Source organism: Hemitrygon akajei, unplaced genomic scaffold, assembly GCF_048418815.1.
Source record: "Hemitrygon akajei unplaced genomic scaffold, sHemAka1.3 Scf000082, whole genome shotgun sequence".
Taxonomy (NCBI): domain Eukaryota; kingdom Metazoa; phylum Chordata; class Chondrichthyes; order Myliobatiformes; family Dasyatidae; genus Hemitrygon; species Hemitrygon akajei.
In genome coordinates, this window is record NW_027331968.1 from 376,140 (window position 1) to 402,098 (window position 25,959).

At 42.8% G+C, this 25,959-nt stretch overlaps 2 protein-coding genes across 3 annotated transcripts in view; one reads left to right on the forward strand and one right to left on the reverse strand.

The window, feature by feature from the left end:
* Positions 1-25,959, reverse strand: part of LOC140722652 (uncharacterized) — a 409,759-nt gene that overhangs the window by 366,332 nt on the left and 17,468 nt on the right. The window contains exon 5 of one of the 2 annotated variants that reach the window (XM_073037368.1): positions 23,615-25,347. The exons of the other annotated variant lie outside the window; for it this stretch is intronic. Coding sequence (XP_072893469.1) covers positions 23,615-24,961 — 1,347 coding nt within the window. The 5' untranslated portion in view covers positions 24,962-25,347. The remainder of the gene's footprint in view (positions 1-23,614; positions 25,348-25,959) is intronic. 2 annotated transcript variants of the gene reach the window in all.
* LOC140722642 (uncharacterized) overlaps positions 1-25,959 on the forward strand; it is a 190,577-nt gene that overhangs the window by 90,504 nt on the left and 74,114 nt on the right. The gene's annotated exons all lie outside the window — the stretch shown is intronic.

Genomic DNA, 25,959 nt, shown 5'->3' on the forward strand with positions numbered 1-25,959 from the left:
TTAAGCTCGAGCTCACCAGCACGTGGACGACACCGCGCATGTGAGGGCAGATCCCGGTGTGGGGAGCCCAAGCATGACGTCAGGCGCGAGGGGGGTCTTCGTGCCTGTGGGGGTACTCTCGCATTTAAAAGCACCATAATGGGAGTTTCTTATGATTTCAGTGGGACAACATTAATTATGGGTTTCATCACTGAATACAGTGTTGTGAGATGCAGTCTCTGCATTCTGCACTCTGTCCGATGAGATTCTGCAGATGCTGGAGATGCAGAGTAACATACACAAAATGTTGGAGGAAGTCAGGAAGTCACGTATGTGTCCGGCTGTGCCGTGTTGTTGGTGGAGTGGGCAGCGTGGTGTTTGTCTCGATTCGGATCACGACACCAGAATTGCCAGCGGGGTCCACACACAGTGTATTAGTCAACAGAAAACCTCTCGTCCCTGCAGTCTTTGTCTCCTGGTAAACTCAACACCCTCACAGTGTGAACCATAGGTATCCTTCCTCACCTACCCCGTTTATATTCACTTTATGAACATACAATCAAACCGTGCACGGTATATAAGCTGTGGATATATGTTACTCTAGTGTTGTGTTGCATTGGAGCCGGAGTAATAATTATTTCGACCTCATTTACACGTGTCTGCTGGAAATGGAATTAAACAACCCTGAATCTTGAAGAAACATTTCAGCAGGCTCAGCGTCACATTTCTGTCTCTCAGCGTTATTGCGACAGAGCGCCACCTGGTGATAATGGAGTCCACAAATCAGGGGGTCCTGTTATTCTGGCAAATCACCACCAAGTGGCAGTGTTGTCAACAAAAGGGAGAGGTTTACAGCGATAAGGAGGGGTGCAGGGGGCTGGAAGCCAACTGCAAGTGGATGAAGTGCCAAACCTGCCCATAACCTCTATCCTCTATCCTCAAACTGTCCCTCCATATGAGGCAACTTTTCAACATCGTGCCTGTTGATAGATAGATAGATAGATAGATAGATACTTTATTCATCCCCATGGGGAAATTCAACCTTTTTTTCCAATGTCCCATACACTTGTTGTAGCAAAAACTAATTACATACAATACTTAACTCAGTAAAAATATGATATGCATCTAAATCACTAACTCAAAAAGCATTAATAATAGCTCTAAAAAAAAAGTTCTTAAGTCCTGGCGGTTGAATTGTAAAGCCGAATGGCATTGGGGAGTATTGACCTCTTCATCCTGTCTGAGGAGCATTGCATCGATAGTAACCTGTTGTTGAAACTGCTTCTCTGTCTCTGGATGGTGCTATGTAGAGGATGTTCAGGGTTTTCCATAATTGACCGTAGCCTACTCAGCGCCCTTCGCTCAGCTACCGATGTTAAACTCTCCAGTACTTTGCCCACGACAGAGCCCGCCTTCCTTACCAGCTTATTAAGACGTGAGGCGTCCCTCTTCTTAATGCTTCCTCCCCAACACGCCATCACAAAGAAGAGGGCGCTCTCCACAACTGACCTATAGAACATCTTCAGCATCTCACTACAGACGTTGAATGACGCCAAACTTCTAAGGAAGTACAGTCGACTCTGTGCCTTCATGCACAAGGCATCTGTGTTGGCAGTCCAGTCTAGCTTCTCGTCTAACTGTACTCCCAGATACTTGTAGGTCTTAACCTGCTCCACACATTCTCCATTAATAATCACTGGCTCCATATGAGGCCTAGATCTCCTAAAGTCCACCACCATCTCCTTGGTCTTGGTGATATTGAGACGCAGGTAGTTTGAGTTGCAACATATCACAAAGTCCTGTATCAGTTTCCTATACTCCTCCTCCTGTCCATTCCTGACACACCCCACTATGGCCGTGTCATCAGCGAACTTCTGCACATGGCAGGACTCCGAGTTATATTGGAAGTCTGATGTGTACAGTGTGAACAGGACCGGAGAGAGTACGGTTCCCTGTGGCGCTCCTGTGCTGCTGACCACCGTATCAGACCTACAGTCTCCCAACCGCACATACTGAGGTCTATCTGTCAAGTAGTCCACTATCCAATCCACCATGTGAGAGTCTACTCCCATCTCCGTTAGTTTGTGCCTTAAGATCTTGGGCTGGATGGTGTTAAAGGCACTAGAGAAGTCAAGGAATGTAATCCTCACAGCACAACTGACCCCATCTAGGCGAGAGAGTGATTTGTGCAGCAAATACGTGATAGCATCCTCCACTCCCACCTTCTCCTTATACGCAAACTGAAGCGGATCCCGGGCGTGCCTGGTTTGTGGCCTCAGATTCTGTATTATCAGCCGCTCCATGGTCTTCATCACGTGCGACGTCAAGGCAACAGGTCTGAAGTCATTCAACTCCTTTGGTTGTGGTTTCTTCGGTACCGGGACAATACAGGATGTTTTCCACTGTCTGGGTACTCTTCCCTGCTCCAGGCTCATGTTGAAGATGCGCTGTAGTGGTTCTCCCAGCACAGTCGCACAGGCCCTCAGTAATCGTGGGGAAACTCCATCCGGTCCAGCCGCCTTGCTGGTACAGATCTTCCTCAGTTGACCTTCCACCTGTGCAGCCGTAATCCTGGGCGTGGGCAAGGTCTCCTGTGAGTGGCTATTTTCCTGTGAGGGAAGTAATCCTGGTGTGGATTTCTGCGGTGAGGATGAGATTGTGCTGTCGAACCTATTGAAGAAGTTGTTCAGCTGGTTCACTTTCTCCACATGTCCACTTATGTTTGCCCCCCGCTTTGCACCGCATCCGGTGATGATCTTCATCCCATCCCACACCTCCTTCATGCTTTTTTTCTGCAGCTTTTGGGGTCATCTACTGTTTCCAGTTTTCCAGGTGTGGCCTCCTCGACATTAGTGAGACCCGTTATAGTCTCTGCATTCTGCACTCTGTCCCGATGAGATTCTGCAGATGTTGGAGATGCAGAGTAACATACACAAAATGTTGGAGGAAGTCAGGAGGTCAGGTAGCTTCTATAGAGGGGGATAAAGCAAAACAGAGATTTCGTGCCGAGACCCTTCATCAGGACTGGAAGTGGGGAGAAGCCGGAATAAGATGGTGTGGGGAGTGGAAAGAGTCCAAGCTGGTAGGTGATAGGTGAAGCCAGATAAGAGTGAAGGTGAGTGGGTGGGGGAGGTGGGAGATGAAGTGAGACGCTGTGAGGTGGTAGGTGGAAAATGCAAAGGACTGAAAAAAAAGGATAATGGGGAAAAAAAGTAATAGCGGAACCAGAGGGAGACAATCCGCAGTGGGGAAGAGAGAAGTGTGGAGACAGAATGGAGGACGTGTGCGTTGATGAAAAAAAACGTAGAGGTAGAAGTTAAAGATATCGATGTTCATGCCATTGAGGTGTAAACTACCCGGATGTAATATGAGGTGTTGCTCCTCCAACCTGAGAGCGTACTCATCGTGTTAGTTAAACAATGAACCGGAAGGGTGAGTGGGTTAATAATTTTCCCCTGGAATCCCTATTAAATCAATCCTCTCTCACCTTAAACCGGTGCCCTCTGGTTGTTGATTCCACAAAGCTGGGGAAAAAGGCTGCACACATTCCCCATTTCTGTACACTCATAGTTTGGAACACCTGCACAAGGTCAGCCTCAATCTCCTACACTTCAAGGTGTGAAATCCCAACCTGTCCAACCTGTCTCCAGAACTCAGTCCCTCGAGTACCGGCACCATTCCTGGAAATCTCCAATGCACTCATTCCAGCTTGACGTCCTCTCTCCTATAGCAGAACGACCAAAACTGAATACAATAATCCAGGCGCGGATACACTGACCATACCCTAACCCTAATGCAACCCCACTCGCCACTTCTTCAGACCATGAAGCATGAGATTTCACGCAGAGGCTGCTCAGCCAATCGAATCTGCTCCGCCATTCTTTCGTGTCCACTTGATTATCTCTCTCAACCCCATTCTCCTGCCGTCTCCCCATGGTCTTTGAACATCCATTTAAAATACACTCAATGACTTGGCGTCTGCTTCGTCCGTGGCAATAAATTCTAAAGATTCACCACTCCCTGACTAAAGAAATCCCTCCTCAACTCTGCTGTGAGTGGATGCACTATATATTGAGGCCGTGAGCTGTGGTCCCAGACTCACACAGTATAGTGTGCATCTTCTTCACAGCCACTCTGTCGAGCCCTTTCAATATTTAATAGGTTTCAATGAGATCCCCTCTCTTTCTTCTGGACCAGCGAGTACAGGTCAAAGCCGTCTAATGCTCCTCTTACTTAACCATTTCATTCCTGGAATCACTCTCGTGAACGTTCTCTGGACCAGCTCCAATACCAGAGTATCATTTTCTCAGATAACAGGTCGGAAACTGCTCACAATACAGCAAGATCGATCTGACCAATGCGTTTTAAAGCTACAGTGTCACATCCTTGTTCTTATATGCTAACATTACTGTTGTCATCCTGAATCAACACAATCTGCAAGCAAAACAACAGGGACTCCTACTCAAGGACTCCCAAGTACCTATGCACCTCTGATTTTTGAATTTTCTCCCATTTTTTTTCTACGCCCCTATTCCTTCTACAAATTGTACATGACCGTTCCCTTGCATACACTGTGTTACATCCACCACTTCGTTGCCTCTTCTGCAAACCTATCGAAGTCCTTCTGCAGACACCCACTTCTCTCGAAACTACCTGCCCCGTACGTATCCTTGTATCAACTGCAAAGTTCGTCACCAAGGTATCAATTCCATTATCCATATCATTCACATTTAACATGAAAAGATGCGGTCTCATTACTGACCCGTACAGAACGCCATTAGATACCGACAGCAAAACAGAAATGTCCGCATTATTCTGACTCTTTCTTCCTTGTCAGTCAGCCAATCTTCGATCCAAACACGTATCTTTCCTGTAATTCCATGAGCTGTGATCTTGTTAAGCAGCCTCACATGCAGGAACTGGGAAGCATAGAAACATAAAAATCTTGCAGCACAATATAGGCCCTTCGTCCCATAAAGCTGTGCCAAACATGTCCTTACCTTACCATAGCCCTCTTTTTTTCTGAGCTCCATGTACCTATCCAGGAGTCTCTTAAAAGACCCTATCATTTCGGCCTCCACCACCACCGCCGGCAGCCCATTCCACACACTCACCACTCTCTGCGTAAACATCTTACCCCTGACATCTCCTCTGTACCTACTTCCAAGCACATTTAAACTGTGCCCTCTCGTGTAGTCATTTCAGCCCTGGGGAAAAAGCCTCTGACAAACCCCATGATCGATGCCTCTCATCATCTTATACACATCTATCAGGTCATCTCTCATCCACCGTCACTCCAAGGAGAAAAGGCCGAGTTCATTCAACTTCTTCTCATAAGGAATTCTCCCCAATCCAGGCAACATCGTTGTAAATCACTTCAGCAACTTTTCTATGGCTTCCACGTCCTTCCTGTAGTGAGGCGACCAAGACTGCGCACAGTATTCCAAAATGCGTCTGATCAGGGTCCTATATAGCTGCAAACATTAAGTCACGGCTCTTAAACTCAGTCCAATGGTTGATGTATGCCTTCTTAACCACGGAGCCAACTTGCGTTGCAGCTTTGAGTGTCCTATGGACTCGGACACCAAGATCCCTTTGATTCTCCACACTGTCAAGAGTCTTAGCATTAATGCTATATTCTGCCATCATATTTGACCTACCAAAATGAACCACCTCACACTTATCTGGGTTGAACTCCATCTGCCACTTCTCAGCCCAGTTTTGCATCCTGTCAATGTCCCACTGTATCCTCTATCATCCTTCCACACTATCCACAGCACCCACAACATTTGTGTCATTAGCAAACTTAATAAACCATCCCTCCATTTCTTCAGCCAGGACATTTATAAAAATTACGAAGAGTAGGGGTCCCAGAACAGATCCCTGAGGCACACCACTGGTCACCGACCTCCCTGCAGGATATGACCCGTCTGCAACCACTCTTTGCCTTCTGTGGCAAGCCAGTTCTGGATCCACAAAGCAACGTCCTCTTGGATCCCATGCCTCCTTGCTCTCTCAACCAGCCTTGCATGGGGTACCTTGTTAAAGATCATCTGACAATCCATGCAAATAACATCCACTGCCTCTGCTTTATCTATCTTGCCCGTTATTTCCTCAAAATATTCCAAGAGATTTGTCAGACACTATTTCCTGTAAAGGAATCCTGCTGACTTTGTCCTACTTCATCATCCTCCCCAATTACAGTACCCAAAAAACTCACCCTTAATACACCCGAACATATTCCTGACCACTGAGATCAGACTAACTGTCCTATAATCTCACTGGACAACATTTTTTTTAAAGTGTTGCTTTCTCAGAATTTTTTTGTTTATGATAGACTGCTTGAAGATTAACACAAATATAATTTCAGACTACTTGTATCACATAGGAATTTGAAAAAAACGACAAATTAACTTTTATTGAATATATTATATTTAATTGCAGAATGGTGCTGATGCTTTGCAGTAGTGCAACTAAGTTAAAAATATTTTGTTAATGATTTTCATTTGTACTCAGTATCCGAGGCTTTTCGCTTAAGTGTCCAACAATAATTCGCAGCGTTGCTGGATTCAGTGGAAACTGCGTGAACAGATGAAGTGTCGGTCATCTTTGGTCGAAATCCCGTTTGGACCGTCGGGGGGAGCTGACAATGGGAAAACAGAAGTAAAAGAGGAACCAGAGGGAGACGATCAGCAGTGGAGAAGAAAGAAGTGGGGAGACAGAATGGAGGAGACGGGCGTCTGGGTTGATGAAAAGAAAAGATGTTCATGCCATCGGGTTGTAATATGAGGTGTTGCTCCTCCAACCTGAGAGTGCACTCATCGTGTTAGCTAAACAATGAACCGGAAGGGAGAGTGGGTTAATAATTTTCCCGTGGGATCCCTATTAAATCAATCCCGTCTCACCTTAAACCGGTGCCCTCTGGTTGCTGATTCCACAAAGGTGGGGAAAAGGACTGCACACATTCCCCATTTCTGTACACTCATAGTTTGGAAATCCTGCACAAGGTCAGCCTCAATCTCCTACACTTCAAGGTGTGAAATCCCAACCTGCCAAACCTGTCTCCAGAACTCAGTCCCTCGAGTACCGGCACCATTCCTGGAAATCTCCAATGCACTCATTCCAGCTTAACGTCCTCTCTCCTGTAGCAGAACGACCAAAACTGAATACAATAATCCAGGCGCGGATACCCTGACCATACCCTAACACTAATGCAACCTTACTCGCCACTTCTTCAGACCATGAAGCATGAGATTTCACACAGAGGCTGCTCAGCCAATCGAATCTGCTCCGCCATTCTTTCGTGTCCACTTGATTATCTCTCTCAACCCCATTCTCCTGCCGTCTCCCCATGGTCTTTGAACATCCATTTAAAATACACTCAATGACTTGGCGTCTGCTTCGTCCGTGGCAATAAATTCTAAAGATTCACCACTCCCTGACTAAAGAAATCCCTCCTCAACTCTGCTGTGAGTGGATGCACTATATATTGAGGCCGTGAGCTGTGGTCCCAGACTCACACAGTATAGTGTGCATCTTCTTCACAGCCACTCTGTCGAGCCCTTTCAATATTTAATAGGTTTCAATGAGATCCCCTCTCTTTCTTCTGGACCAGCGAGTACAGGTCAAAGCCGTCTAATGCTCCTCTTACTTAACCATTTCATTCCTGGAATCACTCTCGTGAACGTTCTCTGGACCAGCTCCAATACCAGAGTATCATTTTCTCAGATAACAGGTCGGAAACTGCTCACAATACAGCAAGATCGATCTGACCAATGCGTTTTAAAGCTACAGTGTCACATCCTTGTTCTTATATGCTAACATTACTGTTGTCATCCTGAATCAACACAATCTGCAAGCAAAACAACAGGGACTCCTACTCAAGGACTCCCAAGTACCTATGCACCTCTGATTTTTGAATTTTCTCCCATTTTTTTTCTACGCCCCTATTCCTTCTACAAATTGTACATGACCGTTCCCTTGCATACACTGTGTTACATCCACCACTTCGTTGCCTCTTCTGCAAACCTATCGAAGTCCTTCTGCAGACACCCACTTCTCTCGAAACTACCTGCCCCGTACGTATCCTTGTATCAACTGCAAAGTTCGTCACCAAGGTATCAATTCCATTATCCATATCATTCACATTTAACATGAAAAGATGCGGTCTCATTACTGACCCGTACAGAACGCCATTAGATACCGACAGCAAAACAGAAATGTCCGCATTATTCTGACTCTTTCTTCCTTGTCAGTCAGCCAATCTTCGATCCAAACACGTATCTTTCCTGTAATTCCATGAGCTGTGATCTTGTTAAGCAGCCTCACATGCAGGAACTGGGAAGCATAGAAACATAAAAATCTTGCAGCACAATATAGGCCCTTCGTCCCATAAAGCTGTGCCAAACATGTCCTTACCTTACCATAGCCCTCTTTTTTTCTGAGCTCCATGTACCTATCCAGGAGTCTCTTAAAAGACCCTATCATTTCGGCCTCCACCACCACCGCCGGCAGCCCATTCCACACACTCACCACTCTCTGCGTAAACATCTTACCCCTGACATCTCCTCTGTACCTACTTCCAAGCACATTTAAACTGTGCCCTCTCGTGTAGTCATTTCAGCCCTGGGGAAAAAGCCTCTGACAAACCCCATGATCGATGCCTCTCATCATCTTATACACATCTATCAGGTCATCTCTCATCCACCGTCACTCCAAGGAGAAAAGGCCGAGTTCATTCAACTTCTTCTCATAAGGAATTCTCCCCAATCCAGGCAACATCGTTGTAAATCACTTCAGCAACTTTTCTATGGCTTCCACGTCCTTCCTGTAGTGAGGCGACCAAGACTGCGCACAGTATTCCAAAATGCGTCTGATCAGGGTCCTATATAGCTGCAAACATTAAGTCACGGCTCTTAAACTCAGTCCAATGGTTGATGTATGCCTTCTTAACCACGGAGCCAACTTGCGTTGCAGCTTTGAGTGTCCTATGGACTCGGACACCAAGATCCCTTTGATTCTCCACACTGTCAAGAGTCTTAGCATTAATGCTATATTCTGCCATCATATTTGACCTACCAAAATGAACCACCTCACACTTATCTGGGTTGAACTCCATCTGCCACTTCTCAGCCCAGTTTTGCATCCTGTCAATGTCCCACTGTATCCTCTATCATCCTTCCACACTATCCACAGCACCCACAACATTTGTGTCATTAGCAAACTTAATAAACCATCCCTCCATTTCTTCAGCCAGGACATTTATAAAAATTACGAAGAGTAGGGGTCCCAGAACAGATCCCTGAGGCACACCACTGGTCACCGACCTCCCTGCAGGATATGACCCGTCTGCAACCACTCTTTGCCTTCTGTGGCAAGCCAGTTCTGGATCCACAAAGCAACGTCCTCTTGGATCCCATGCCTCCTTGCTCTCTCAACCAGCCTTGCATGGGGTACCTTGTTAAAGATCATCTGACAATCCATGCAAATAACATCCACTGCCTCTGCTTTATCTATCTTGCCCGTTATTTCCTCAAAATATTCCAAGAGATTTGTCAGACACTATTTCCTGTAAAGGAATCCTGCTGACTTTGTCCTACTTCATCATCCTCCCCAATTACAGTACCCAAAAAACTCACCCTTAATACACCCGAACATATTCCTGACCACTGAGATCAGACTAACTGTCCTTTAATCTCACTGGACAACATTTTTTTTAAAGTGTTGCTTTCTCAGAATTTTTTTGTTTATGATAGACTGCTTGAAGATTAACACAAATATAATTTCAGACTACTTGTATCACATAGGAATTTGAAAAAAAACGACAAATTAACTTTTATTGAATATATTATATTTAATTGCAGAATGGTGCTGATGCTTTGCAGTAGTGCAACTAAGTTAAAAATATTTTGTTAATGATTTTCATTTGTACTCAGTATCCGAGGCTTTTCGCTTAAGTGTCCAACAATAATTCGCAGCGTTGCTGGATTCAGTGGAAACTGCGTGAACAGATGAAGTGTCGGTCATCTTTGGTCGAAATCCCGTTTGGACCGTCGGGGGGAGCTGACAATGGGAAAACAGAAGTAAAAGAGGAACCAGAGGGAGACGATCAGCAGTGGAGAAGAAAGAAGTGGGGAGACAGAATGGAGGAGACGGGCGTCTGGGTTGATGAAAAGAAAAGATGTTCATGCCATCGGGTTGTAATATGAGGTGTTGCTCCTCCAACCTGAGAGTGCACTCATCGTGTTAGCTAAACAATGAACCGGAAGGGAGAGTGGGTTAATAATTTTCCCGTGGGATCCCTATTAAATCAATCCCGTCTCACCTTAAACCGGTGCCCTCTGGTTGCTGATTCCACAAAGGTGGGGAAAAGGACTGCACACATTCCCCATTTCTGTACACTCATAGTTTGGAAATCCTGCACAAGGTCAGCCTCAATCTCCTACACTTCAAGGTGTGAAATCCCAACCTGCCAAACCTGTCTCCAGAACTCAGTCCCTCGAGTACCGGCACCATTCCTGGAAATCTCCAATGCACTCATTCCAGCTTAACGTCCTCTCTCCTGTAGCAGAACGACCAAAACTGAATACAATAATCCAGGCGCGGATACCCTGACCATACCCTAACACTAAAGCAACCTTACTCGCCACTTCTTCAGACCATGAAGCATGAGATTTCACACAGAGGCTGCTCAGCCAATCGAATCTGCTCCGCCATTCTTTCGTGTCCACTTGATTATCTCTCTCAACCCCATTCTCCTGCCGTCTCCCCATGGTCTTTGAACATCCATTTAAAATACACTCAATGACTTGGCGTCTGCTTCGTCCGTGGCAATAAATTCTAAAGATTCACCACTCCCTGACTAAAGAAATCCCTCCTCAACTCTGCTGTGAGTGGATGCACTATATATTGAGGCCGTGAGCTGTGGTCCCAGACTCACACAGTATAGTGTGCATCTTCTTCACAGCCACTCTGTCGAGCCCTTTCAATATTTAATAGGTTTCAATGAGATCCCCTCTCTTTCTTCTGGACCAGCGAGTACAGGTCAAAGCCGTCTAATGCTCCTCTTACTTAACCATTTCATTCCTGGAATCACTCTCGTGAACGTTCTCTGGACCAGCTCCAATACCAGAGTATCATTTTCTCAGATAACAGGTCGGAAACTGCTCACAATACAGCAAGATCGATCTGACCAATGCGTTTTAAAGCTACAGTGTCACATCCTTGTTCTTATATGCTAACATTACTGTTGTCATCCTGAATCAACACAATCTGCAAGCAAAACAACAGGGACTCCTACTCAAGGACTCCCAAGTACCTATGCACCTCTGATTTTTGAATTTTCTCCCATTTTTTTTCTACGCCCCTATTCCTTCTACAAATTGTACATGACCGTTCCCTTGCATACACTGTGTTACATCCACCACTTCGTTGCCTCTTCTGCAAACCTATCGAAGTCCTTCTGCAGACACCCACTTCTCTCGAAACTACCTGCCCCGTACGTATCCTTGTATCAACTGCAAAGTTCGTCACCAAGGTATCAATTCCATTATCCATATCATTCACATTTAACATGAAAAGATGCGGTCTCATTACTGACCCGTACAGAACGCCATTAGATACCGACAGCAAAACAGAAATGTCCGCATTATTCTGACTCTTTCTCCCTTGTCAGTCAGCCAATCTTCGATCCAAACACGTATCTTTCCTGTAATTCCATGAGCTGTGATCTTGTTAAGCAGCCTCACATGCAGGAACTGGGAAGCATAGAAACATAAAAATTTTTACAGCACAATATAGGCCCTTCGTCCCATAAAGCTGTGCCAAACATGTCCTTACCTTACCATAGCCCTCTTTTTTTTCTGAGCTCCATGTACCTATCCAGGAGTCTCTTAAAAGACCCTATCATTTCGGCCTCCACCACCACCGCCGGCAGCCCATTCCACACACTCACCACTCTCTGCGTAAACATCTTACCCCTGACATCTCCTCTGTACCTACTTCCAAGCACATTTAAACTGTGCCCTCTCGTGTAGTCATTTCAGCCCTGGGGAAAAAGCCTCTGACAAACCCCATGATCGATGCCTCTCATCATCTTATACACATCTATCAGGTCATCTCTCATCCACCGTCACTCCAAGGAGAAAAGGCCGAGTTCATTCAACTTCTTCTCATAAGGAATTCTCCCCAATCCAGGCAACATCGTTGTAAATCACTTCAGCAACTTTTCTATGGCTTCCACGTCCTTCCTGTAGTGAGGCGACCAAGACTGCGCACAGTATTCCAAAATGCGTCTGATCAGGGTCCTAGATAGCTGCAAACATTAAGTCACGGCTCTTAAACTCAGTCCAATGGTTGATGTATGCCTTCTTAACCACGGAGTCAACTTGCGTTGCAGCTTTGAGTGTCCTATGGACTCGGACACCAAGATCCCTTTGATTCTCCACACTGTCAAGAGTCTTAGCATTAATGCTATATTCTGCCATCATATTTGACCTACCAAAATGAACCACCTCACACTTATCTGGGTTGAACTCCATCTGCCACTTCTCAGCCCAGTTTTGCATCCTGTCAATGTCCCACTGTAACCTCTATCATCCTTCCACACTATCCACAGCACCCACAACATTTGTGTCATTAGCAAACTTAATAAACCATCCCTCCATTTCTTCAGCCAGGACATTTATAAAAATTACGAAGAGTAGGGGTCCCAGAACAGATCCCTGAGGCACACCACTGGTCACCGACCTCCCTGCAGGATATGACCCGTCTGCAACCACTCTTTGCCTTCTGTGGCAAGCCAGTTCTGGATCCACAAAGCAACGTCCTCTTGGATCCCATGCCTCCTTGCTCTCTCAACCAGCCTTGCATGGGGTACCTTGTTAAAGATCATCTGACAATCCATGCAAATAACATCCACTGCCTCTGCTTTATCTATCTTGCCCGTTATTTCCACAAAATATTCCAAGAGATTTGTCAGATACTATTTCCTGTAAAGGAATCCTGCTGACTTTGTCCTACTTCATCATCCTCCCCAATTATAGTACCCAAAAAACTCACCCTTAATACACCCGAACATATTCCTGACCACTGAGATCAGACTAACTGTCCTATAATCTCACTGGACAACATTTTTTTTAAAGTGTTGCTTTCTCAGAATTTTTTTGTTTATGATAGACTGCTTGAAGATTAACACAAATATAATTTCAGACTACTTGTATCACATAGGAATTTGAAAAAAACGACAAATTAACTTTTATTGAATATATTATATTTAATTGCAGAATGGTGCTGATGCTTTGCAGTAGTGCAACTAAGTTAAAAATATTTTGTTAATGATTTTCATTTGTACTCAGTATCCGAGGCTTTTCGCTTAAGTGTCCAACAATAATTCGCAGCGTTGCTGGATTCAGTGGAAACTGCGTGAACAGATGAAGTGTCGGTCATCTTTGGTCGAAATCCCGTTTGGACCGTCGGGGGGAGCTGACAATGGGAAAACAGAAGTAAAGGAGGAACCAGAGGGAGACGATCAGCAGTGGAGAAGAAAGAAGTGGGGAGACAGAATGGAGGAGACGGGCGTCTGGGTTGATGAAAAGAAAAGATGTTCATGCCATCGGGTTGTAATATGAGGTGTTGCTCCTCCAACCTGAGAGTGCACTCATCGTGTTAGCTAAACAATGAACCGGAAGGGAGAGTGGGTTAATAATTTTGCCCTGGGATCCCTATTAAATCAATCCCGTCTCACCTTAAACCGGTGCCCTCTGGTTCCTGATTCCACAAAGGAGGGGAAAAGGACTGCACACATTCCCCATTTCTGTACACTCATAGTTTGGAACACCTGCACAAGGTCAGCCTCAATCTCCTACACTTCAAGGTGTGAAATCCCAACCTGTCCAACCTGTCTCCAGAACTCAGTCCCTCGAGTACCGGCACCATTCCTGGAAATCTCCAATGCACTCATTCCAGCTTAACGTCCTCTGTCCTATAGCAGAACGACCAAAACTGAATACAATAATCCAGGCGCGGATACACTGACCATACCCTAACCCTAATGCAACCTCACTCGCCACTTCTTCAGACCATGAAGCATGAGATTTCACGCAGAGGCTGCTCAGCCAATCGAATCTGCTCCGCCATTTTTTCGTGTCCACTTGATTATCTCTCTCAACCCCATTCTTCTGCCGTCTCCCCATGGTCTTTGAACATCCATTTAAAATACACTCAATGACTTGGCGTCTGCTTCGTCCGTGGCAATAAATTCTAAAGATTCACCACTCCCTGACTAAAGAAACCCCTGCTCATCTCTGCTGTCAGTGGATGCCCTGTATACTGAGGCCGTGGCCTCTGGTCCCAGACTCACACAGTATAGGGTGCATCTTCTTCATAGCCACTCTGTCGAGGCTTTTCAATATTTAATAGGTTTCAATGAGATCCCCTCTCTTTCTTCCAGACCAGCGAGTACAGGGTCAAATCCGGCTAACGCTCCTCATACGTTAGCCCTTTCGTTGCTCATGAACCTTCTCCGGACCCTCTCCAATACGAGCACATCTGTTTTCGCAGGTTGTAAACTGTTCACAATACACCAAGAGCGATCTCACCAATGCGTTTTAAAGCCACAGTGCCACATCCTTGTTCTGATATGCTAACATTACAGTTGTCATCCTTAATCAACACAATCTGCAAGCAAACCTTTAGGGACTCCTGCTCAAGGACTCCCAAATACCTATGCACCTCTGATTTTTGAATTTTCTCCCATTTATTTATTTTTCTCTACGCCCTTATTCCTTCCACCAATTGTACATGACCGTACATTTACATACACTGTACATTTCCGTACATTTCATCCACGACTTCGTTGTCCGTTCTCCAAACCTATCGAAGTCATTTTGCAGACTGCAGCTTTGCTCTAAACTATCTGTCTCTTATCTGTATCAACTGCAAAGTTCTGTGGATGCTGGGAATCCAAGCAACACAAACACAAAATGCTGGAGGAACCTAGGAGGCCAGGCAGCATATATGGGAAATAGTAAACAGTCGACGTTTCAGGCCGAGACCCTTCGTCAGGACTGGGGGAAAAAAAGATGAGACGTCAGAGGAAGAAGTGTGGGGGTGAAAAGGGTAGAAGAAGTGGTCGGTGATGGGTGAAACTGCGAGAGGGGGAGTAGTGAAGGGGAAAAAAACATAGGATTTTATTTCCTTAACGATACTCGAAAAATCATTGCTAATGCCTCCACATCTCTTCAGCCACCTCTTTCAGATCTCTGGGGTGTACACCATATGATCCAGGGAACCTATTTACCTTCAGACCATCTCTGTTTCCCAAGAACCTTCTCCCGAGTAACGTAACTTCACACATTCAGTCCACTGACATCTGGTACTTCCATATTCCTGCCGGGGTCTTCGAGAGATAAGAGTGATGTACAATACTTATTCAGTTCATCTGCCATCACCTTACACCCCCAGCCCATTACTACCTCTCCAGCATCATTTTTCAGTGGTTCGATATCCGTTTCCGCCTTTCTTTTACACTATAATTACCTGAAGAAACATTTGGTATCCTCTTTAATATTACCGGCTAGCTCACTTAAGTGTTCCATCTTTTCCTTCTTAATTGTTTTAGTTGCATTCTGTTGGTTTTTAAAATCTTCCCAATCCTCCTACATACTAGTGATTTTTGCTCTATGCCCTCTCCTTGGTTTTTATGTTTTCTTTGGTTTCTCTTATCAGCCACTGTTTTGTCACCTTAGCTTTAGAATCCTACTTCCTCTTTGTGATGCATAGAGATTTGAGGGGCGAAGAACATCTCAGACAGAACTGCAGTCAGCTCGACTTCTTCGCTCTGCAGAGAATTCAAGGGAAACCTCTTCGCCCACAGAGTGGTGACTATTTGGAACTCATTCACAGGGACAGTGAGAGGTGAACAACAGGGGAGGATTTGAAAGATCTGCTGTGGAACAGAATCACTGGCAGGGTCCAGCCGGCCTGAGTTGACTCTCTGCTGTACACTAGGTGTGTTATAAATTCACTAAGTACCGGAGACAGTGTTCAATATAGAACGGATTTATTTGTCACAGATCTAGTCCCATTAAAGGTGAATATGCAGCAGAAGAAACCGTTCTCATGCCTGGTGACCCGGGTGTGGTGAGCAGCACCAATAATTGCAGAGTTCAGCACCGACAGTCACTCTCGAAATTGCATTCAGCAACACTGATGGATAAATATTCAGCATGCAGCTTATTGAAACTTTCTCCCAGTGTGAACCGGTAGTGTGTGGTAAGTGTAACACGCTGTAAGGTTTCACTGCTGAAGTAACGGCCTCTCTGTAATGTTTCACTGCTGAGGTAATGGTTTCTCTGTAGCAGCAATGTTTAGCTTACGACTAGAGGAAGTAGGGCTTTCCAGTGTGGGGCTGTCCAATGACAGAAATATTCTTTTTTGTGAGTCTGGAAGAGAGATTTTCACGGTTTTTTGGCTGGGGAGAGATGAGAAGACGTGAATGAAGAGAGCGGGCCCTTTTTCTTTTCTTTCAGTTTCTTTACTAACCCTATAGTCAAAGTAAGAATTATAGAGCTCAATCGCTTAACTGCATATTGTGTATCGTTTGTTACTTCGGGGTACTGGTCTGTAACATGGGACACATCACACAGCATTCACCCAAATGAGATTTCTTAAGTTTGGTCGGGCTGGAGGTGTGGGGGGGCGGGTGGCTATCACCCCGTATATTAAACTGCTCTACCCAGTGTGAAGTCGCTGGTGTCTCTGTAGTTGAGATGACCAAGTGAATCCCTTCCCACACATTGAAGCCTGAGTTATTCTTCTCCGTCCAGTCTACGCCGTAGGCTCTACGTAGCCGCGTACCCGACGCTGCACCCTGGGCTGTACCGTATGCCGTAGCCTAACGCGCACATTCCTAAAAATGCAACTACGCATCGCAGCGACGCAGACTGCAAGAACTGTGATTGGTCCACTTGGTAGCAGCCAGTTTCCTTTTCTTTTTCAATCTTTTTATTACGTTTCAAATTTAATAAGCATAGCAATAATATAATGATACAAAGAGATTGGGATTACATTAATGTCGGTTATCATGTAAAAGCACAGATTCCAAATGACAAATATAGTTTAACCTCCCAATCTCATAGCAACTAATCATGAAAGAGATATCATATAAGGAGAAAAAAATCGTAAACTAGAAAAAAACACTAAACTAAAAAAAACAGACAAAATTGGGCTGTCATATTACAACGGCTGAAATTATTTGGCGTTAACTCCGCTCCTCTGAACATGAACAAAAACTTATTACACAAGATTCGGAAAGGGTCAACTTACATAATATGAAAAAATTGAATAAATGGCCTCAAAGTCTCTTCAGATTCAACCGAAGGAACCACAGTACCACTCCTAATTTTTTCCAAGTTTAGACATGCTATGGTTTGGGAAAACCATTCAAATGTAGTAGGGAGATTGGAATCTTTCCATTTAAGTAAAGTAGATCTGATGGTTATTAATGTAACAAATGCAATTAGACGACAAGCTGACGAGGATAAATGACTATAGTCTATCACCGGTCCTCCAAAAATTGCGGTAATAGGATGTGGTTGTAAATCAATACACAGAACTACTGAGATAATATCTCAAAATACCCTTCCAATATTTTTTTTAGAAGAGGACTTATCCTTGGACATACGAGCCCGATGAACCACCTTAAATTGCATGAAGGCATGTCTGACACACACTGAAGAGGTATTTTCTAGTTCCAGAACTTTCTCCCATTTCTGTATAGGTAAAGGTATCCCAAGTTATCTTTCCCACTCATTCTTAATTTTATCAGAAGTATCTAAGCGTATTTTCATAATTAAATCTAAATAAATGATATTAAACTCTTCTGATCTGGATTTAAACTTATTTTTTTCCGTAACTTCAATTTGATGTGATATCAGAACGGAAGGCAAAATAACCTTCAAAGGTTTCTAATCTGTAAATATCTGAAAAAGAGTGATCCAGGCAAATTATTTTTTATTAGAAAACTGTTCAAAAGCCATAAAAGATTATCCATAAATAAATCACGAAAACATGATATTCCCTTTGTTTTCCATAAAAGAAAAGCTTGATCAATTCTAAATGGTTGAAAGAAAAAAATAGATGTCATAGAACTTGACAGTATATATTTATTTGGTCCAAAAAATTGCCAACATTGAAACCATATTCCTATTGTATGCTTAATTATTGGAATTACCATTTGCTTATTAAATTTAGTAAGTGCAAAGGAAAGCACAGCCCGTAAAATAGAAGCCAATGAAAACTTCGGTCGAGACTCCCGCTCAAGGTTCATCCAACTCTTGTGTGCAAAACGTTAAATATCGAATATTAATTCCCAATAATAAAATCTAGGATCCGGCAAAACCAAGCCGCCTTCCTTTTTTTGATTTCTGTAAATATTTCTAATATAACCTGGGATTTCTATTCTGCCATGTATATGCAGAAATTTTAGAATCAATAGTATATAAAAAAGTTAGAGATAAAAATTGATACCGCCTGAAATAGGTACTGATATTTAGGTAAAATAATCCTCTTAATAGCATTAATGGAGCCAATCAAGGATAAGGATAATGGGGACCATTTAGTAAACAATTGTTTAGCATGATCAATTAAGGGTAAACATTAACTTTAAATAAATCGTTGTGCTTCTTAGTAATTTTAACACCCAAATAAATAAAATAATCAGCAAGCAATCTAAATGGTGACTGTCTATAAATTGAGACTTGCATATTTAATGGAGAAAGCAGACTTTTATTAAGATTCAGGTTATAAGCAGAAAAACTACTAAACTGAGCAAGTTGTGTTATTACTGCAGGAATGGATTTCTCTGGATTAGAAATATATAGCGAAAGGTCATCTGCATATAGTGATACTTTACGCGTCCCATTCCCATGAGTAACACCAAATATACTGGGTGAATCACGAATAGCAATTGCCAAGGTCTCCAGGCTAATATCTGATAGTAAGGGTTTCAAAGGACAGCCTTGACTAGTACCTTGGAAAAGCCTAAAGAAAGGGGATCTCTGATCATTAGTGAAACAGAAGCCAAAGATATATGTTATATCAATTGGATCCAAGATATAAATTTTGGACTAAAATTAAGTTTCTCAAGAATTTTAAACAAATATTCCCATTCAAATGTATCAAACGCCTTCTCGGCATCGAGCGAGAAAACACGTTCTGGAGTCTTAGATAAAGTAGTCTATACAATGTTCATTAACCTCCAAACATTACAATGTGTATAATAATTTTTAATAAATCCTGTCTGATGCTTGGAGACAATTTGTGGCAATATCTTCACCCATCTAATTGCTAATATTTGAGAAAGGATTTTAGATTCAACATTCTCAAAGATATCACAAATCTGATGCACATTCAGTGAGATTTTTATCATTTTTAGGAATTAAATAAATAGATGCTTCATAAAAAGTTTGTGGTAACTTACATACAAATAAAGCATCTTTAAAAATTTTTACCTAACCAGGGAGAAAGTAAATCGGAAAAAGATTTTAAAAATTCAGCTGTATACTCATCCCGACCACGTGCTTTACCAGAATTCAATGAATAAATTGCATTCTTTATTTCCTCTTCAGTAATGGGTGTGTCTAATACTAAACGTTCATCAACTGATAATTTCAGAATATTTAATTTCCTTAAAAATTCATGCATTATGGTAGAATCATCAGGAAATTCTGATTGGTATAAATTGGTATAAAATTCTTGAAAAAAATTAATTTCATCATGGTCAACCGTCAAAGTACCATCCGTTTACGAACCCTATTAATCTGAAGTTTTGCCAAAGCAGCTTTTAATTGGTTAGCCAATAATTTACCTAATATGTCACCAAATATATAAAATGACCCTTAGTTTTAAGTAACTGATTTTCAATCGGGGATGTTAATAACAAATGATGTTGCATCTGAAGTTCAACTCTCTCTTTATAAAGCTTCAAATTGGGAGCAATAGAATATTTTCTATCAATTTCTTTAATCTTATCAACCAATGTACGTATTTCATTATTAATTTGATTCTTCAATCCAGCAGAGTGTGAAATAATTTACCCTCGGATATATGTTTTAAAGGCATCACGTGATATCCCACTGAAAATTTCTTCCGTTGAGTTAGTTGAAAAGAAAAAGGCAATCTGTCCTTTAATGAAATTAATAAAATTTAAGCCCTGAAGTAAAATAGAGTTGAACCGCCATTGTTTAGTACCAAAGGTTACATCAGTTAACTTAACTGATAATTTCAAAGGTGCATGATCGGAAATGGCAATTGTATCATATTCACAGGCAGTGACAAATGAAACTAATCGAGAATCAATAAAGATGTAAAGGAATCTAGAGTAATTATGATATACATGAGAAAAAAGAGAACTCTTTTTCATTAGGATGTAAAAACCTCCTAATTTCTAAAATTCCAGAGTCAACTAAGAAGGAATTAATAAAAATAGCAGATTTGTTTGTAAGTACCTGATTAGGCACAGACTTATCCATCATACGTTTCAGACAACAATTAAAATCTCCACCCATTATTACCATATATTCATTTAAATTGGGAAGAAATGCAAAAAAGTGCTTAAGGAATTCAGGATAGTCAGTATTAAGTGCATAAATATTAACCAAAACTAATTTATTGTTATAAAGTTAACCGGTGTTTAATAGAAGTCTATCATATTGGTCTGAAATTGTATCATAGTGAACAAATGAAATCTAGGAGTCTATATAAAAAAAAGAAACACCTTTCACCTTAGTCGATGAGTTAGAGTGAAACTGTTGGCATTTCCAAAACCTAAATAAGTGCTGATTATCCTCCTTACTCACATGTCTTCTGCGCAAAAATAATCTGAGCATTCAGTCTATGAAAAACTCTAAAAATCTTCTTCCATTTAATTGGATGATTCAAACCGTTCGTATTCCATGAAACAAAATTAATAATGACAAAATTAATTAATAATATCCATTTTCCTTAAATAAACAATGTAGTATGTAAAGGGTTAACCACAATGCATAGGAAACTCACGAATCAGGAGGAGGGAAAATAGTTTAAAGAGGAAACGGAAGTTACGACAATACAGACATTTTTGTAGTTTCAATTCAGCCCAAAAGAAAAATACTAGACTAAAAATAGCCCTACCACCCCACCCACAAAGACCGAACACCTGGCCAATAGACAGCCAGACAACTATCTAAGAACCTCCCTACCCCCGTCTCCCTTGAGGCAGATCTCCAAATTTAAAAAAATAAAAAACAAACCACCCATAGTCAAAATATTACAAGAGGAATGTCAAGCAGATGTTAGAGAAAAACAGCCAATTGCAGACCATTTTAAAAGAAAAGGTCTTAAAAAATGACACAAAATACAATCTTAATAATATTTCAAGAAAAAGGAAATAATCAGCATATCAAAGTCATAATGATTTTCAAAAGCAAACAATTAAAAATAAAAAAAGTAAAACAATGAAGGAAAAAGAAAGAAACTTTAACATGGAAACATCATAAACATCCGAATGTCAAAACACAGTACAACTGTAATCAACCCAAGGGCAAAGTTCTAAAGTGTCCAAATCTATAAGCTGGCTGTTAACTAATAAACCAGATACACACAGACATAAAGGAATGGTAAATTTCAGAGACATCCAAGCTCAAATGTTGATCTTCAAAACATTAGACATCTGCGTTCAAGCTTACCTCTTTGAGAAATTGTTTTGCTTCATTCACGGATTTAAAGCATTTGAATGATTTATTGGGCAGAGCAACCCTTAGGTGAAAGGGATATAACAATGCTGGACAAAGATTCCTCTGATATAATTCTGACATCACCATTTTAAAATGCAATCTTTCTTGCATCACCTCAGGACAAAAATCTTCAACAAAATGAAACTGAAGATTCTCATGCTCAGTAACTCCTTTCTGATGAGCAATCCGAATGAAGTGCTCCTTAGTATTCACATTGTGACATCGAAGAATTACATGACGTGGTTTTGGTTTCAGCGCCCGATGAGTGCGGTTGAGTGCAGGAAGGGAAGAAAATACCTCCGAGCCAAAGACCTCCATTAAGAATTTTTAAGATAGTACACAGGGCCCATATGTCCAAAGATAAATTGGCACATATTTTTTCCTAATATAAGCCCTATTTGTGACAGATGTAACACAAAAGTGGCTACTCTGACTCAACTGTTTTGTTCATGTGTTAAGTTTAAATAATTTTTGGTGGGATGTGTTTGGAATATTATCTAAAGTTATAGATGCGGATGTTCAACGTAATCCACTTACAGCAATTTTTGGGATTATTCCAGAGGAAGCATTTTATCTATTTGATTTTGACATTATATGCTGTTTATATGTTTTTTTATATTATCTACTTGTTAAACTCCTCTTCCAATTTGTATATTCTTTATTTGGAAACCAATAAAAAAGATTGAAAAATGCTCTTAGATGAAGCATTGAGAAAAAAACTGAGTAAGATCCCGGCTCTCAATGTCCTCACTGAGTCTATTATTCACAAATTCAGTCTGTGGCTTCGACTCTCCAAATCAGTAATCTTGATTTTGTTCTGCTCCAGGGTTTGAGTGGTTGAACTTCATTTCATTTCCAAAGAATTCAATTTGCGATCTCTCTGTTTCCCAGCTTTAATAAACTCTGAAATTTGCCGCTGCTGTTTTTCGTTCTTCTTTTCAAGTGTTGCCAATATACCTTCGCTCTCCTTTAACCATAATTCCAAGGTAATAAATCTTTTATCAAGTTCTTCATCCAAAAGATTCTAGATAGCCAGTAAAGTAAGTTGCAACTTTTTAGGCTGTTCAAAGACATCTTCTTTCTTTCCATTTTCACTGCCTTCTTCCTCTGTAAGCCATTTCAGTCGATTAAAATTCAAATTCAAACATATAAAAGTGTTATAAACACTTTGATAAAGATATTAAAGGGGTGGTAAGTAAATTTAAAATGAACGGAGCAAAGCTGGAATGCAACCTACTCCATGTAGCGCCTCCATGAGAGTCCTTCGCCTAATGTAGCCTAACGCGCACATTCCCAAAAATGTAGCTACACGTCACGGCAACACAGACTGCAGGTACTGTGATTGGTCCACTTGGCAGCAGCCAGTTTCCTCCTGTGCATTTCCTGTTGCTTTGAAGTTGGAAGGTGGACTACATCAAGGAGAGGTTAGGTGAGGTAGTCAGAAAATATGTACATGTGCACGACTCTTCATTGGCAGACAATAAAAACTTGAAAATGGCATCAAAATCGTGCAAAGAAATTTCCACCAACATTGCTTTGGACATCGCGGACTGCACAAAGTAATGGAAAAACTGCTCATTTTTCTGCGTTGCAGTAATTTCAATAGAAGTAACACTTCTGCAACATTGATTAGCTCCAACTCCAACAAGACGTAGTCAGCAGTCGCCATTGTTCCCAACTCAACATGAGTCAATTCAACACAGTAGCACAGAACCCCAACACCAACTAGCGTTTTGGCAGAGCGACGCAGACACACGAACTCACAAGTAGAAATGCTCACAATGGCATAGCGTCTATGCAGAGGTATAATTCAGGCTTCAGCAGGTGAACGGCTTCTCCCCAGTATGAACTGACCGGTGTGCTTGTAGGTGGGAGGACTGAGTGAATCCCTTCCCACAGTCTGAGCAGGTGAACGGCCTCTCTCCAGTGTGAACTCTCTGATGTAACTTCAGTTTAGATGACAGAGTGAATCCCTTCCCACAGTCCGAACAGGTGAACGGCCGCTCCCCGGTGTGAACTCTCCAATGTACCTTCAGTTCAGATGACCGAGTGAATCCCTTCCCACAGTCTGAGCAGGTGAACGGTCGTTCCCCAGTGTGAACTCGCTGATGTACCTTCAGTTTGCATGATTGAATGAATCCCTTCCCACATTCTGAGCAGATGAAAGGCCGCTCCCCAGTGTGAACTCTCCAATGTACCTTCAGTTCAGATGACCGAGTGAATCCCTTCCCACAGTCTGAGCAGGTGAACGGTCGTTCCCCAGTGTGAACTCGCTGATGTACCTTCAGATTGCATGATTGAATGAATCCCTTCCCACATTCTGAGCAGATGAAAGGCCGCTCCCCAGTGTGTACTCTCTGATGTACCTTCAGTTTAGATGACTCAGTGAATCGCTTCCCACAGTCCGAACAGGTGAACGGCCGCTCCCCGGTGTGAAGCCGCTGGTGAACCAGTAGGGTGTATGACTGAGTGAATCCCTTCCCACAGTCTGAGCAGGTGAACGGCCTCTCCCCAGTGTGAACTGACTGGTGGCTCAGTAGCTGAGATGACTGAGTGAATCCCTTACCACATTCTGAGCAGGTGAACGGCCTCTCCCCAGTGTGAACTGACCTGTGTGCTCGTAGCTGGGCTGACTGTGTGAATCTCTTCCCACAATCTGAGCAGGTGAATGGTCGCTCTCCACTGTGAATTCGCTGATGTATTTTCAGTTTAAATGACTGAGTGAATCCTTTCCCACAGTCTGAGCAGGTGAACGGCCTCTCTCCAGTGTGAACTCGCTGATGTACCTTCAGATTGCATGACAGAATGAATCCCTTCCCACAGTCTGAGCAGGTGAACGGCCACTCCCCAGTGTGAACTTTCTGATGTAGCTTCAGAAAAGATGACCGAGTGAATCCCTTCCCACAGTCTGAGCAGGTGAATGGCCTCTCCCCAGTGTGAACTCGCTGATGTTTCTTCAGATCAGATGAGCAAGTGAATCCCTTCCCACAGTCTGAGCAGGTGAACGGCCTCTCCCCAGTGTGAACTCGCTGATGATTCTGTAGGTGGGATGACTGAGTGAATCCCTTCCCACAGTGTGAGCAGGTGAATGGCCTCTCCCCAGTGTGAACTCGCTGATGTACCTTCAGATTAGATGAATGAGTGAACCCCTTCCCACAGTCTGAGCAGGTGAACGGCCACTCCCTGGTGTGAACTCGCTGATGAGCCATTAGGTCATATGACCGAGTGAATCCTTCACCACAAATTCAGCAGATGACCAGCCTCTGCCCAGTGTGAACTGACTGGTGTGTCCACAGGTGGAAAGACCGACTGAATCCCTTCCCACACACAGGATAGGTGAATGGCCTTGCCCTTTAGATGAAATGTCCAACTGTATCTATTCCCACTGTCTGAGCAGATGAATGGGTTCCCCACCTGTTTGAAATGACGGGCGTGCCAGTCGGTCAGATGATCGAGTGAATCCCTCCCCACAGTCTGCGCAGGAAGGATGATTGTGTGAATCTCTTGCTCCTCTTCTTAAGTATCTGGACAGAGACAGCAAAACTGGTGTGTTGTGTTCGGGATTCCCGTAGACAAATTCCTTGTCATTTTTAACCTGTAAAAAGATTTACAAAATCCATCGATGGGTGTAGGACAACATTTCAGATGAGATCACTTGAGTTGTCAAGGTGTGATATGACATCACACTGTTACAGTGAGGTTGAACCGAAGTTGGTGAGAGAAACTATCTCCTGACTGGGCACAGTGCTGGGATGGATGGATGGATGGATGGATGGATGGATGGATGGATGGATACTTTATTCATCCCCATGGGGAAATTCAACATTTTTTTCCAATGCCCCATACACTTGTTGTAGCAAAACTAATTACATACAATACTTAACTCAGTAAAAATATGATATGCATCTAAATCACTCTCTCAAAAAGCATTAATAATAGCTTTTAAAAAGTTCTTAAGTCCTGGCGGTTGAATTGTAAAGCCTAATGGCATTTGGGAGTATTGACCTCTTCATCCTGTCTGAGGAGCATTGCATCGATAGCAACCTGTCGCTGAAACTGCTTCTCTGTCTCTGGATGGTGCTATGTAGAGGATGTTCAGGGTTTTCCATAATTGACCGTAGCCTACTCAGCGCCCTTCGCTCAGCTACCGATGTTAAACTATCCAGTACTTTGCCCACGACAGAGCCCGCCTTCCTTAGCAGCTTAT